We start from the raw sequence: 16,714 nt of genomic DNA, 5'->3' as shown, positions 1-16,714 counted from the left end.
GCCCTTGTTGACAGTCTGTTTGATTACAGCCAAAAGCTATTTTTTGTTTGGTTTTGTAGAGAGTCCTCTTTTTTTTAGAACGTCTAATCAGTCAGTTTGCCTCTAAGTACCTCAGTCTCCTAGACAGTGTAGTCGTGTTTTCAGGTATTAGTGCCCTTCCTTGTCCTCTGCTAGGACGACTATAGATGTGTCATTCTAGAGATTTAAGGGCTTTGTTTCGTCTGAGCGGCTAAAGTTATTTCTGTTGATAATGTAGTTATTAAACACACAGTCTGAAGCAGGTATCCCACAGCTGCAGTTAGAGATGATATATTCAATTCTATTCATGAAATAATACTGTCCTTTATTATTTTATTATTTATGTATGTATGATATTTTAACTTCATTCGATTGATTTATATTATGGTGTTTCTTTATTTCAATAAAAATAAAAAAAAAGGAAAATTACAATTTACTATGTGTCGTTCACCTAAAACATCCATTAATACAATTATTGACAGTTGTTCAAAAACAGAAACGGCATAAAGTCAGAAAGTAGAATATTACACCAGAAACTAGGGCTACTGTGGGTTTGGTAGGCTAAATAAATACAACTTAATAGGCCTAATGGGGGTAAAAAAAAAAAATGATTATAGAAATACAATATTGTAGGCAGAGCCTAAAGCTTGTGGTTGACTCGTGTCTAAGTGAAATTGGAGCTGGAGAGAACACAGACAGCATTCACATAATATCTGCCCATTTTACGCTCTGCTCCACACTCAACTACAGTCGTTCAAACAAGATAATACAATTGTTCAAATGAGATAATTCCCTTCAGTCTTAAGTTATTTATTTTTGTTTTTTGCCTTGGGCTTCAGGGCTTCTGTAGGAGATGTGTTCTTAACTAACTCTGTCTGTCTGTCTGTCTGTCTGTCTGTCTGTCTGTCTGTCTGTCTGTCTGCCTGCCTGCCTGCCTGCCTGCCTGCCTGCCTGCCTGCCTGTCTGTCTGTCTGTCTGTCTGTCTGTCTGTCTGTCTGTCTGTCTGTCTGTCTGTCTGTCTGTCTGTCTGCCTGTCTGCCTGCCTGCCTGCCTGCCTGCCTGCCTGCCTGCCTGCCTGCCTGCCTGTCTGCCTGCCTGCCTGCCTGCCTGCCTGCCTGCCTGTCTGCCTGCCTGCCTGCCTGCCTGCCTGTCTGTCTGTCTGTCTGTCTGTCTGTCTGTCTGTCTGTCTGTCTGTCTGTCTGCAGTGTGTTCAGGAGATGTGTTAGTAACTAACTGTGTGTGTCTGTCTGCATTGTGTTCAGTAGATGTGTTAGTAACTAACTGTGTCTGTCTGACTGCAGTGTGTTCAGTAGATGTGTTAGTAACTAACTGTGTGTGTCTGTCTGCATTGTGTTCAGTAGATGTGTTAGTAACTAACTGTGTGTGTCTGTCTGCAGTGTGTTCAGGAGATGTGTTAGTAACTAACTGTGTGTGTCTGTCTGCAGTGTGTTCAGTAGATGTGTTAGTAACTAACTGTGTGTGTCTGACTGCAGTGTGTTCAGGAGATGTGTTAGTAACTAACTGTGTGTGTCTGTCTGCAGTGTGTTCAGGAGATGTGTTAGTAACTAACTGTGTGTGTCTGACTGCAGTGTGTTCAGGAGATGTGTTAGTAACTAACTGTGTGTGTCTGTCTGCAGTGTGTTCAGGAGATGTGTTAGTAACTAACTGTGTGTGTCTGTCTGCAGTGTGTTCAGGAGATGTGTTAGTAACTAACTGTGTGTGTCTGTCTGCAGTGTGTTCAGGAGATGTGTTAGTAACTAACTGTGTGTGTCTGTCTGCAGTGTGTTCAGGAGATGTGTTAGTAACTAACTGTGTGTGTCTGTCTGCAGTGTGTTCAGGAGATGTGTTAGTAACTAACTGTGTGTGTCTGTCTGCAGTGTGTTCAGGAGATGTGTTAGTAACTAACTGTGTGTGTCTGTCTGCAGTGTGTTCAGGAGATAGTGGTATGCCAAGGCTAGACGACTGTATGAAGCTTTCCTACCAGAATGTTTCATACGACCAGAGACTGACCCAGTATCCTTACAGCACTGTGTATGTGTGTGTGTGTGTGTGTATGTGTGTGTGTGTGTACTGTGTGTGTGTGTGTGTGTGTGTGTGTGTGTGTGTGTGTGTGTGTGTGTGTGTGTGTGTGTGTGTGTGTGTGTGTGTGTATGTGTGTATGTGTGTGTGTGTGTGTGTGTGTGTGTGTGTGTGTGTGTGTGTGTGTGTGTGTGTGTTGTGTGTGTGTGTACTGTGTGTGTGTGTGTGTGTGTGTGTGTGTGTGTGTGTGTGTGTGTGTGAAGCAGACCTGCAGTCTCTCTCCTTAACCCTCCTGTGTAGGTCAGCAGAGATGTTCATCAGGGACAAATATGAGAAGAAGAAGTACATGGACAAGATCCTAGACATCAACAGACTTAGAGTGAGTCTGGACACACACACACACACACACACACACACACACACACACACACACACACACACACACACACACACACACACACACACACACACACACACACACACAGAGACAGACAGACAGACAGACAGACAGACAGACAGACAGACAGACAGACAGACAGACCCCCCCCCACACACACACACACCATTTAAATCATAAATTAAGGCCTTTTTGATGCAAATACAATAAACTATGTTTCCAGTCTCTCTCTCTCTCTCTCTCTCTCTCTCTCTCTCTCTCTGTCTCTCTCTCTCTCTCTCTCTCTGTCTCTCTCTGTCTCTCTCTCTCTCTCTGTCTCTCTCTCTCTCTCTCTCTCTCTCTCTGTCTCTCTCTCTCTCTCTCTCTCTCTCTCTCTCTCTCTCTCTCTCTCTCTCTGTGTGTGTGTGTCTCTCTCTCTCTCTCTCTCTCTCTCTCTGTGTCTCTCTCTCTCTCTCTCCCCTCCTTTAGAAAGAGAAGAGCTGTGAAAACATCCCCAAGGAGCCAGTAGTGTTTGAGAAGATGAAGTTGGTGAGTGTTAGTGTATGTAAAGTATCTTCTTGGTTTGGTTTGGTTGTCTTCAGTTATTCATGCTTTGTCTTTGTTATTGACTCTTTCAGAAGAGAGAAAACAGCCCAAAGTCACAGACCCAGTCTCCGTCTGTCTCAGACCTTCTAGGACTTGGTATGCTATCAGTACATTCCTCTACACCTACTCACATACAAATAGCTTTCAACAGAAATGGTCAACATTTCTATCTCCTTCTATAGCCTGTTCCCAGATCTGTTGCCTCCTTCTATAGCCTGGTCCCAGATCTGTTGTGTCCTTCTATAGCCTGGTCCCAGATCTGTTGTCTCCTTCTATAGCCTGGTCCCAGATCTGTTGTCTCCTTCTATAGCCTGGTCCCAGATCTGTTGTGTCCTTCTATAGCCTGGACCCAGATCTGTTGTCTCCTTCTATAGCCTGGTCCCAGATCTGTTGTCTCCTTCTATAGCCTGTCCCAGATCTGTTGTCTCCTTCTATAGCCTGGTCCCAGATCTGTTGTCTCCTTCTGTAGCCTGGTCCCAGATCTGTTGTCTCCTTCTATAGCCTGGTCCCAGATCTGTTGTCTCCTCCTATAGCCTGGTCCCAGATCTGTTGCCTCTTCTATAGCCTGGTCCCAGATCTGTTGTGTCCTTCTATAGCCTGGTCCCAGATCTGTTGTCTCCTTCTATAGCCTGGTCCCAGATCTGTCGTCTCCTTCTATAGCCTGGTCCCAGATCTGTTGTCTCCTTCTATAGCCTGGTCCCAGATCTGTTGTCTCCTTCTATAGCCTGGTCCCAGATCTGTTGTGTCCTTCTATAGCCTGGTCCCAGATCTGTTGTCTCCTTCTATAGCCTGGTCCCATATCTGTTGTCTCCTTCTATAGCCTGGTCCCAGATCTGTTGTCTCCTTCTATAGCCTGGTCCCATATCTGTTGTCTCCTTCTATAGCCTGTTCCCAGATCTGTTGTCTCCTTCTTATAGCCTGGTCCCAGATCTGTTGTCTCCTTCTATAGCCTGGTCCCAGATCTGTTGTCTCCTTCTATAGCCTGGTCCCAGATCTGTTGTCTCCTTCTATAGCCTGGTCCCCAGATCTGTTGTCTCCTTCTATAGCCTGGTCCCAGATCTGTTGTGTCCTTCTATAGCCTGGTCCCAGATCTGTTGTCTCCTTCTATAGCCTGGTCCCAGATCTGTTGTCTCCTTCTATAGCCTGGTCCCAGATCTGTTGTCTCCTTCTATAGCCTGGTCCCAGATCTGTTTGTGCTCTTACCATCTCCATTATTCATTGTCAAGCTAAACGTGTTGTCAAGAGCACAAACATTCTGGGTCTGTCTCTCCTCTCTCTTGCTCTCTCTCTCCTCTCTCTTGTTCTCTCTCTCTCCTCTCTCTCTCTTTACTCTCTCTCCTCTCTCTACTCTCTCTTGTTCTCTCCTCTCTCCTCTCTTGTTCTCTCTCTCTCCTCTCTCTACTCTCTCTTGTTCTCTCTCTCTCCTCTCTTGTTCTCTCTCTCTCCTCTCTCTACTCTCTCCTCTCTCTCTACTCTCTCTACTCTCTCTCTACTCTCTCTCTACTCTCTCTACTCTCTCTCCTCTCTCTACTCTCTCGCTCTCTCTTGCTCTCTCTCTCTCTCGTCTCTCTCTCTCTCTCTCTCTCTCTGTCAATTCAATTTGCTTTATTGGCATGACGTAACAATGTCCATATTGCAAAAGCATACTTTGGAGATTAAGTGATTCATTTACAAAATTAACATAATTAAAATAATAATAATCAAGATTGTCAACGTGACAAATCCGTAACAACAATAATCAAGGGTCAAAATAACCGTACACTGAATAATAACTTTAAGCATAGAGGACATGTGCAGGTTTATTGGTCTGTCTGACACTGTCCCTCATCTTATAGCAGGCAGCAATGTAGTGCGCTGCCAACCCACAGCTCTCTGCGTCCTCCCCCAACAGGACGGGTAGCCGATCCTCATCAGAGAGGTCTTTGAAACCTTGAATAAGGGTTTCAAATTTGGGGAAATGACACTCTCTAATTGTTTTTATATTTTTGACATTTTGTCAGGAAATGTAGCTCCGTCTCAGGTTCTGCTGTGGTGCAGTGGTTGCACAGCCTTTCCTCTACAGGGAGCCAGGTTTTCCTGTGTCTACCCTTCTCAATGGCAAGGCTGTGCTCACTGATCCTGTACTTTTTCTTAGGTTTTGATCAGTAACCATGGTCAAATAGTTAGCCACGGTGTACTGTCCATTTAGGGCCAGATAGCACTGCATTTTGCTTATGCTTGTGTTTCCCAGTAAGGTAATATCATTTTGTTTTTACTGTGTTGTAATTTGTTTTATTCTAATTGAATAGATGTTCTGGTCCTGAGGCTTCAGTGTGTTAGTAGAACAGATTTGTGAACTCAGGACCAGCTGGATGAGGGTCCTGAGGCTTCAGTGTGTTAGTAGAACAGATTTGTGAACTCAGGACCAGCTGGATGAGGAGAATATTTTCTTTGCTCAGCTCTTGTGTTACCTTTCCTTCCTCACATGCAGACCGTAGTCAGGACAGCCTTCACTTGTTATTTTATTTATTTATTTAATCTTTATTTAACTCAGCAAGTCAGTTAAGAACAAATTCTTATTTACAATGACAGCCTACCAGGAACAGTGGGTTAACTGCCTTGTTCAGGGGGCAGAACGACAGATTTGTACCTTGTCAGCTCAGGGATTCGAACTTGCAACCTTTCGGTTACTAGTCCAACTCTCTAACTACTAGGCTACCCTACCGCTAGCTCTAGGGCCAGAGCAATTTTACAGATGCTCTGGGGTAATTCCCACATTTTGGGGATATTTTGGGACCTTCCGCTCCTAATGATGAGTTAGCCTGGAATTCCACTGAAGTAGTTGACATTCATTAAACTTTTACAACATGTGAGGTAGTCTGAGTGACAAAATCAAAACAGATGGCTAATGTTCCTACTGTTCCCCTACACCTCCTTCACACAACAACTACATTACCCACAATGCACTTCAGTGTTTTAAAGCTGTACCCTTTACTTTACCAACACTTGGTAATGATATAAGAGGGGGTCACTGTATTTTAGATGTTTCCTTGAAAATAATTACACTTTTTGGAGTTTTTATTATTAGTGGATATTGTCCTTATTCTGCCCTGCATGCATTGTTTGTAGTTTTTATCTGGACATGTAGGAGAATCTTACAGAACTCTGCATGCAGGGTTTAAATGGGGTGTTTTCTCTTGTTTTGCAAGTGGACCCCACACCTCGCTGCCAGGAAGTACAATTGGTTCAATGACACATTCAATTCATTGTAGCCACCTTTTAATAGGTATTTCAATTTGAATTTGTTTTTTAATGTCGTAGAATGCCCTGCATGAGTTCTCTCTCAGTTCATTCACTGCTTTATTTAGGTGTCCAGTAAAGTTTATTTTTAAACCTACATAATTGTAATTATAGTGTGTGCAGTATGCTATATATTTAGTACCAATTGAGAGCTTTGGTTTCTCTATCTCTCTTTCTCTCTCTGTCTGTCCCTCTCTTCCCCCTCTCTCCCTCTCTTCTCTCTCTCTCTGTCCCTCTCTCTCTCTCTTCCCTCTCTCTGTCCCTCTCTTCGCTCTCTCGCTCTCTCTCTTCCCCCTCTCTCCCTCTCTTCTCTCTCTCTCTGTCCCTCTCTCTCTCTCTTCCCTCTCTCTGTCCCTCTCTTCGCTCTCTCTCTCTCTCTCTTCCCCCTCTCTCCCTCTCTTCTCTCTCTCTCTGTCCCTCTCTCTCTCTCTTCCCTCTCTCTCTCCCTCTCTTCTCTCTCTCTCTGTCCCTCTCTCTCTCTCTTCCCTCTCTCTGTCCCTCTCTTCGCTCTCTCTCTCTCTCTCTCTCTCTCTCTTCCCCCTCTCTCTCTCTCTTCCCTCTCTCTGTCCCTCTCTCTCTCTTCCCTCTCTCTTCCCCCTCTCTCCCTCTCTTCCCTCTCTCTGTCCCTCTCTTCGCTCTCTCGCTCTCTCTACAGTGGGAAAGTATTCAGACACCTTCCACCTTTCCACATGTTGTTATGTTACAGCCTTATTCTAAAAGGACTTTAAAAAAATACTGATCAATCTACACACAATACCCCGTTAGACAACCCGAAAACAGGTACAACAAAATGTTTAAAAAAAAACGAAATACCTTATTTCATAAGTATTCAGACCCTTTATTATGAGACTCAAAATTGAGTTCAGGTGCATCCTGTTTCCATTGATCATCCTTGAGATGCTTCTACAACTTGATTGGAGTCCACCTGTGGTAAATTAATCTGATTGGGCATGATTTTGAAAGGCACACACCTGTCTATATAAGGTCCTACAGTTGTCAGAAACCAAGCCAGGAGGTCGAAGGAATTGTCCGTAGAGCTCCAAGACAGGATTGTGTCGAGGCACAGATCTGGGGAAGGGTATCAACATTTCTGCAGCATTGAAGGTCCCCAAGAACACAGTGGCCTCCATCATTCTTAAATGGAAGCAGTTTGGAACTACCAAGACTCTTCCTAGAGCTGGCCGCCCGGACAAACTGAGCAATCGGGGGAGAAGGGCCTTGGTCAGGGAGGTGACCAAGAACCTGATGGTCACTCTGACAGAGCTCCAGAGTTCCTCTGTGGAATGGGAGAAACTTCCAGAAGGACAACCATCTCTGCAGCACTCCACCAATCAGGCCTTTATGGTAGAATGGCCAGATGGAAGCCACTCCTCAGTAAAAGGCACATGACAGCCCACTTGGAGTTTGCCAAAAGGCAGCTAAAGGACTCTCAGACCATGAGAAACAAGATTCTCTGGTCCGATGGAACCAAGATTGAACTCATTGACCTGAGACTTTAATGATGGTAAACTTAAATCAGTTCTACCTAATTTCTATCAGCATGTTAAATGTGCAACCAGAGGGAAAGAAATTCTAGATCACCTGTACTCCACACACAGAGACGAGTACAAAGCCCTCCATCCAACCACAACTCTATCCTCCTGATTCCTGCTTACAAGCAAAAATTAAAGCAGGGAGCACCAGTGACTCGGTCTATAAAAAAGTGGTCAGATGAAGCAGATGCTAAACTACAGGACTGTTTTGCTGCACAGACTGGAATATGTTCCAGGATTCTTCCGATAGCATTGAGGAGTACACCACATCAGTCACTGGCTTTAATAACAATAAGTGCATCGAGGATGTCATCCCCACAGTGACTGTACGTACATACCCCAACCAGAAACCATGGATTACAGGCAACATTCGAACTGAGCTAAAGGGTAGAGCTGCTGCTTTCAAGGTGTGGGACTCTAACCCTGAAGCTTATAAGAAATCATGCTATGCCCTGCGACGAACAATCAAACAGGCAAAACGTCAATACAGGGCTAAGATTGAATCATACTACACCAGCTCCGATGCTCGTCTTATGTGGCAGGGCTTGCAAACTATTACAGACTACAAAGGGAAGCACAGCCGAGAGCTGCCCAGTGACACAAGTCTAGAAGACAAGCTAAATGACTTCTATGCTCGCTTCGAGGCAAGCAACACTGAGGCATGCATGGGAGCATCAGCTGTTCCAGACGACTGTGTGATCACACTCTCCGTAGCCGGCGTGAGTAAGACCTTTAAACAGGTTAACATTCACAAGGCTGCGGGGCCAGACGGATTACCAGGACGTGTGCTCCGGGCATGTGCTGACCAACTGGCAGGTGTCTTCGCTGACATTTTCAACATGTCCTTGATTGAGTCTGTAATACCAACATGTTTCAAGCAGACCACCATAGTCCCTGTGCCCAAGAACACGAAGGCAACCTGCCTAAATGACTACAGACCCGTAGAACTCACGTCCGTAGCCATGAAGTGCTTTGAAAGGCTGGTAATGGCTCACATCAACACCATTATCCCAGAAACCCTAGACCCACTCCAATTTTCATACCGCCCAAACAGATCCACAGATGATGCAATCTCTATTGTACTCCACACTGCCCTTTCCCAACTGGACAAAAGGAACACCTATGTGAGAATGCTATTCATTGACTACAGCTTAGTGTTCAACACCATAGTGCCCTCAAAGCACACCACTAAGCTAAGGACCCTGGGACTAAACACCTCCCTCTGCAACTGGATCCTGGACTTCCTGACGGGCCGCCCCCAGGTGGTGAGGGTAGGTAGCAACACGTCTGCCATGCTGATCCTCAACACTGGGGCCCCTCAGGGGTATGTACTTAGTCCCCTCCTGTACTCCCTGTTCACCCACGACTGAGTGGCCAAACACGACTCCAACACCATCATTAAGTTTGTTGACGACACACCAGTGGTAGGCCTGATAACCGATAACAACGAGACCTGGCTGGGTGGTGCTAGAATAAGAACCTATCCCTCAACGTAACCAAGACTAAGGAGATGATTGTGGACCACAGGAAAAGGAGGACCGAGCACGCCCCCATTCTCATCGACGGGGCTGTAGTGGAACAGGTTGAGAGCTTCAAGTTCCTTGGTGTCCACATCAACAACAAACTAAAATGGTCAAAACACAACAAGACAGTCGTGAAGAGGGCACGACAAAGCCTATTCCACCTCAGGAAACTAAAAAGATTTGCCATGGGTCCTCAGATCCTCAAAAGGTTCTACAGTTGCAACATCGAGAGCATCCTGACCGGTTGCATCACTGCCTGGTACGGCAATTTCTCGGCCTCCGACCGCAAGGCGCTACAGAGGGTAGTGAGTACGGCCCAGTACATCACTGGGGCTAAGCTGCCTGCCATCCAGGACCTTTACACCTGGCGGTTTCAGAGGAAGGTCCTAAAAATTGTCAAACACCCCAGCCACCCCAGTCATAGACTGTTCTCTCTACTACCGCATGGCAAGCGGTACCGGAGTGCCAAGTCTAGGACAAAAAGGCTTCTCAACAGTTTTTACCCCCATACCATAAGACTCCTGAACAGGTAATCAAATGGCTACCCGGACTATTTGTATTTAACTATACATTCATGTACATACTACCTCAATTGGCCCGACCAACCAGTGCTCCCGCACATTGGCTAACCGGGCTATCTGCATTGTGTCCCGCCACCCACCACCCGCCAACCCCTCTTTTAAGCTGCTGTTACTCTCTGTTCATCATATATGTATAGTCACTTTAACCATATCTACATGTACATACTACCTCAATCAGCCTGACTAACGGGTGTCTGTATGTAGCCTCGCTATTGTATATAGCCTCGCTACTGTATATAGCCTCACTATTGTTATTTTTCACTGTCTTTTTATTGTTGTTTTATTTCTTTACTTACCTATTGTTCACCTAATACCTTTTTTGCACTATTGTTTAGAGCCTGTAAGTAAGTATTTCACTGTAAGGTCTACACGTGTTGTATTCGGCGCACGTGACAAATACACTTTGATTTGATTTGAATGCCAAGTGTCACGTCTGTAGGAAACCTAGCACCATCCCTACGGTGAAGCATGGTGGTGGCAGCATCATGCTGTGGGAATGTTTTTCAGCGGCAGGGACTGGGAGACTAGTCAGGATCGAGGCAAAGATGAACGGAGCAAAGTACAGAGAGATTCTTGATGAAAACCTTCTCCAGAGCGCTCAGGACCTCAGACTGGGGTGAAGGTTCACCTTCCAACAGGACAACAAACCCTAAGCACACAGCCAAAACAATGCAGGAGTTGCTTTGGGACTAATCTCTGAATGTCTTTGAGTGGCCCAGCCAGAGCCCGGACTTGAACCAGATCGAACATCTCTGGAGAGGCCTGAATATAGCTGTGCAGCGACGCTCCCCATCCAACCCAAGAAGACTCGAGGCTGTAATCGCTGCCAAAGGTGCTTCAACAAAGTACTGAGTAAAGGGTCTGAATACTTACATAAGTATTCAGACCCTTTACTCAGTACTTTTTTTACATCTACTGGAAGCCCTAGGAACTGCAATCTGGGAGGTATTCCTTTGATATTCCCATAGACAGCCATTATAATGAGTGGTGAGCTCAATAACAACAATTCTCGGATGGATTCTCCTTGGGTTTTCGCCTGCTATATCAGTTCTGTTATACTCACATACATTATTTTAACAGTTTTTGGAAACTTTAGAATGTTTTCTATCCAATACTACCAATAATATGCATATCCTAGCTTCTGGGCCTGAGTAACAGGCAGTTTACTTTGGGCACCTCAGTTATCCAAACTTCCGAATACTGCCCCCTACCCCGAAGAAGTTAAGGAAGTGTGTAACTCTTAAATTAGGATGCAATCAGGGTCCATGCTTCTTTAAATTAGGGCCTGAAGTTTGCTATAGAGCTCCTGGTCAGTAATTGGGGAGACCAATGGATTTTGATTGTCCGTTTATATCTTTTTCTAATCCATTTAACTTCTCATGAATTTGTCATTGTTCTGCATTTGCATCAAATTGAATTGTGTTGTAGAGGGTTTTAGAATGAGTAGTCCATATGTCACCATTTTGTATTGCTAATTCCTCTAGTTTATTTTTTTTGGGGGGGGGGTGTGGTTTTCCAATTTTGCCAGAAGTTGTTTGTGTTTACTGACTCCTCAGTTAGTGCCAGCTGCTTGATTGGTTCTGAGTGCACGTTTCTAGAGTTTTATAGTCTCAGTAATGATGGTGGAATTCACCATTATTTGGGTCTCTGTGCTTTTGTTTTTTTTTCCTTTTCAAACCAGTTGTCTTTAAAAAAAAAAAATTTGTTTTAATCAATTTCAGTTGCACTTCTTTTGCCGTTCACCTGAATATATATCATCAACTCATCCTTGACCGCTGGCTACGTCCCTTCCCGTCTTCAAGAGAGCGAGAGTTGCACCCCTTCTGAAAAAACCTACACTCGATCCCTCCGATGTCAACAACTACAGACCAGTATCCCTTCTTTCTTTTCTCTCCAAAACTCTTGAATGTGCCGTCCTTGGCCAGCTCTCCTGCTATCTCTCTCAGAATGACCTTCTTGATCCTAATCAGTCAGGTTTCAAGACTGGGCATTCAACTGAGACTGCTCTTCTCTGTGTCACGGAGGCTCGCCGCACTGCTAAAGCTAACTCTGCTCTCATCCTTCTAGACCTATCTGCTGCCTTTGATACTGTGAACCATCAGATCCTCCTCTCCACCCTCTCCGAGTTGGGCATCTCCGGCGCGGCCCACGCTTGGATTGCGTCCTACCTGACAGGTCGCTCCTACCAGGTGGCGTGGCGAGAATCTGTCTCCGCACCATGCGCTCTCACCACTGGTGTCCCCCAGGGCTCTGTTCTAGGCCCTCTCCTATTCTCACTATACACCAAGTCACTTGGCTCTGTCATATCCTCACATGGTCTGTCCTATCATTGCTATGCAGACGACACACAATTAATCTTCTCCTTTCCCCCTTCTGATAACCAGGCGGCGAATCACATCTCTGCATGTCTGTCAGACATATCAGTGTGGATGACGGATCACCACCTCAAGCTGAACCTCGGCAAGACGGAGCTGCTCTTCCTCCCGGGGAAGGACTGCCCGTTCCATGATCTCGCCATCACGGTTGACAACTCCCTTGTGTCCTCCTCCCAGAGTGCTAAGAACCTTGGCGTGATCCTGGACAACACCCTGTCGTTCTCCACTAACATCAAGGCGGTGACCCGATCCTGTAGGTTCATGCTCTACAACATTCGCAGAGTACGACCCTGCCTCACACAGGAAGCGGCGCAGGTCCTAATCCAGGCACTTGTCATCTCCCGTCTAGATTACTGCAACTCGCTGTTGGCTGGGCTCCCTGCCTGTGCCATTAAACCCCTACAACTCATCCAGAACGCCGCAGCCCGTCTGGTGTTCAACCTTCCCAAGTTCTCTCACGTCACCCCGCTCCTCTGCTCTCTCCACTGGCTTCCAGTCGAAGCTCGCATCCGCTACAAGACCATGGTGATTGCCTACGGAGCTGTGAAGGGAACGGCACCTCCATACCTTCAGGCTCTGATCAGGCCCTACACCCAAACAAGGGCACTGCGTTCATCCACCTCTGGCCTGCTGGCCCCCCTACCTCTGAGGAAGCACAGTTCCCGCTCAGCCCAGTCAAAACTGTTCGCTGCTCTGGCACCCCAATGGTGGAACAAGCTCCCTCACGACGCCAGGACAGTGGAGTCAATCACCACCTTCCGGAGACACCTGAAACCCCACCTCTTTAAGGAATACCTAGGATAGGATAAAGTAATCCTTCTAACCCCCCCCCCCCCCTTAAAAGATTTAGATGCACTATTGTAAAGTGGTTGTTCCACTGGATATCATAAGGTGAATGCACCAATTTGTAAGTCGCTCTGGATAAGAGCGTCTGCTAAATGACTTAAATGTAAATGTAAATATTGTTGATGGTTTTTACTACTAGAAAAAAGATGTCTTTTTTTATTTATCCTTTATTTAACTAGGCAAGTCAGTTAAGAACAACTTCTTATTTTACAATGATGGCCTATCCCGGATGACGCTGGGCCAATTGTGCGCCGGCCAATCACAGCCGGATGTGATTCAGCCTGGATTTGAACGAAGGACTGTAGTGACACTGCTTGCACTAGAGATGCAGTGCCTTAGACCTCTGCTCCACTCGGAAGTCCCACAGTTCACTGTGAGTAAATGTGGTATCCAGAAGGTTATCTAAGAGGGTTTGGATATTTTGGTTCCAGGTTGCTTTCTGTTATTCTTCTGTGCTGTTTTGGGCCCATCTGTATGAATTTCTGATGTTGTACAGCTTACTGGGCTGGGAATGTGTGGTTGTTTCCATGTCTGTTCTTTTGAGGAACAACGTAATTTGGCTGTGATCAGACAGAGGTGTTAGTGGCTTGACAGTGAATGAGCTGAGAGAGAAAGGGTCAATGTCTGTAATCATATAGTCTACTGTACAGTGCTGTGGCCAAGAGGTGAGCAGTAGGTGAATCTCCCCAAAGAGTCAACCTACCATTGACAAAGTACAGACCCAGGCTTCTACAGAGCTGCAAAAGATCCCTTCCGTTTTTGTTGACGGTGCTGTCACTGTTGTTTCTATGGGGGAGATTAAGGCAGTTAGAAACAGTATGGCCTGTAATAAAGCTGTCCCCTCGTGTGATCGTTAGATCAGGTAGTGTTCCTGTGCGCGCATTTGTGTCCCAACAGATGGGAAATTTACATGGGCCTGGAAATGGCACATTTATTACTCAAGGCTGGGTAAGATCTCCTCTGATAATATGGGGATTCTGAGGGGAAGATATATATTGAGCAATGGAACACATTTTTCTGTCAGTAATTATTTTCAGTTTTATCCAAATGTGATATTTACCCATTTTGAAGGGATCAATTCGATTTTGTAGTTTGGATTTGTAGCTAATGATCAGTCCTCCAGAGTCTCTGCCTCTGTTGACAGAGCTGTGTTTCTGTGACGGCACAATGACCTCTCTGTAGCCTGTGGGACAGTGAGTGATAATGTCCTCCTTACACCATGTCTCCTGCAGAATGATGACGTCAACATCTGGCTTACTTTATAACTTCTTCAGTCTACAAGGTTGATGACTTTATAGGCCCTTAATGTTCCACATGCTAACTGTTGGCGATTTCATGTTGTAAAAAGAAAGAATAGCACAGTCAGAAATACAGTAACTACAGTTGTTCAGAGTGATAAACAGGATAACAGAAATACAGTAACTACTGTGTTGTTCAGAGTGATAAACAGGATAAGAGAAATACAGTAACTACTGTGTTGTTCAGAGTGATAACCAGATAACATAAATACAGTAACTACTGTGTTGTTCAGAGTGATAAACTGGATAACAGAAATACAGTAACTACAGTGATAAAGTGGTAAACAGGATAAGATAAATACAGTAACTACAGGGATAAAGTGGTAAACAGGATAAGATAAATACAGTAACTACAGGGATAAAGTGGTAAACAGGATAAGATAAATACAGTAACTACAGGAATAAAGTGGTAAACAGGATAAGATAAATACAGTAACTACAGGGATAAAGTGGTAAACAGGATAAGATAAATACAGTAACTACAGGAATAAAGTGATAAACAGGATAAGATAAATACAGTAACTACAGGAATAAAGTGGTAAACAGGATAAGATAAATACAGTAACTACAGGGATAAAGTGGTAAACAGGATAAGATAAATACAGTAACTACAGTGATAAAGTGGTAAACAGGATAAGATAAATACAGTAACTACAGGGATAAAGTGGTAAACAGGATAAGATAAATACAGTAACTACAGGAATAAAGTTATAAACAGGATAAGAGAAATACAGTAACTACAGTGATAAAGTGGTAAACAGGATAAGATAAATACAGTAACTAAGGTGATAAAGTGGTAAACAGGATAAGATAAATACAGTAACTACAGGGATAAAGTGGTAAACAGGATAAGATAAATACAGTAACTACAGTGATAAAGTGGTAAACAGGATAAGATAAATACAGTAACTACAGTGATAAAGTGGTAAACAGGATAAGATAAATACAGTAACTACAGGGATAAAGTGGTAAACAGGATAAGATAAATACAGTAACTACAGGAATAAAGTGGTAAACAGGATAAGATAAATACAGTAACTACAGTGATAAAGTGGTAAACAGGATAAGATAAATACAGTAACTACAGGGATAAAGTGGTAAACAGGATAAGATAAATACAGTAACTACAGGGATAAAGTGGTAAACAGGATAAGATAAATACAGTAACTACAGGAATAAAGTGGTAAACAGGATAAGATAAATACAGTAACTACAGGAATAAAGTGGTAAACAGGATAAGATAAATACAGTAACTACAGGAATAAAGTGGTAAACAGGATAAGATAAATACAGTAACTACAGGAATAAAGTGGTAAACAGGATAAGATAAATACAGTAACTACAGGAATAAAGTGGTAAACAGGATAAGATAAATACAGTAACTACAGGAATAAAGTGGTAAACAGGATAAGATAAATACAGTAACTACAGGGATAAAGTGGTAAACAGGATAAGATAAATACAGTAACTACAGGAATAAAGTGGTAAACAGGATAAGATAAATACAGTAACTACAGTGATAAAGTGGTAAACAGGATAAGATAAATACAGTAACTACAGTGATAAAGTGGTAAACAGGATAAGATAAATACAGTAACTACAGTGATAAAGTGGTAAACAGGATAAGATAAATACAGTAACTACAGGAATAAAGTGGTAAACAGGATAAGATAAATACAGTAACTACAGGAATAAAGTGGTAAACAGGATAAGATAAATACAGTAACTACAGTGATAAAGTGGTAAACAGGATAAGATAAATACAGTAACTACAGGGATAAAGTGGTAAACAGGATAAGATAAATACAGTAACTACAGGAATAAAGTGGTAAACAGGATAAGATAAATACAGTAACTACAGGAATAAAGTGGTAAACAGGATAAGATAAATACAGTAACTACAGTGATAAAGTGGTAAACAGGATAAGATAAATACAGTAAGTACAGTGATAAAGTGGTAAACAGGATAAGATAAATACAGTAAGTACAGGGATAAAGTGGTAAACAGGATAAGATAAATACAGTAACTACAGTGATAAAGTGGTAAACAGGATAAGATAAATACAGTAACTACAGGAATAAATAAACAGGATAAGATAAATACAGTAACTACAGTGATAAAGTGGTAAACAGGATAAGATAAATACAGTAACTACAGGAATAAATAAACAGGATAAGATAAATACAGTAACTACAGTGATAAAGTGGTAAACAGGATAAGATAAATACAGTAACTACAGTGATAAAGTGGTAAACAGGAT

General features: G+C 43.6%; 1 protein-coding gene across 1 annotated transcript in view; it reads left to right on the top strand.

The window, feature by feature from the left end:
* The window catches only part of smap2 (small ArfGAP2), a 60,618-nt gene that overhangs the window by 28,490 nt on the left and 15,414 nt on the right, over positions 1 to 16,714 (top strand). Inside the window, exons 3-6 of the mRNA XM_082970278.1 lie at positions 1,960 to 2,042; positions 2,338 to 2,416; positions 2,903 to 2,962; positions 3,052 to 3,115. Of these exons, the coding sequence (XP_082826404.1) occupies positions 1,960 to 2,042; positions 2,338 to 2,416; positions 2,903 to 2,962; positions 3,052 to 3,115 (286 nt within the window). The remainder of the gene's footprint in view (positions 1 to 1,959; positions 2,043 to 2,337; positions 2,417 to 2,902; positions 2,963 to 3,051; positions 3,116 to 16,714) is intronic.

This window comes from Salmo salar, chromosome 27 (assembly GCF_965601325.2).
Source record: "Salmo salar chromosome 27, fSalSal1, whole genome shotgun sequence".
Taxonomy (NCBI): Eukaryota; Metazoa; Chordata; class Actinopteri; order Salmoniformes; family Salmonidae; genus Salmo; species Salmo salar.
This window is presented reverse-complemented; position numbering and strand designations above follow the sequence as displayed.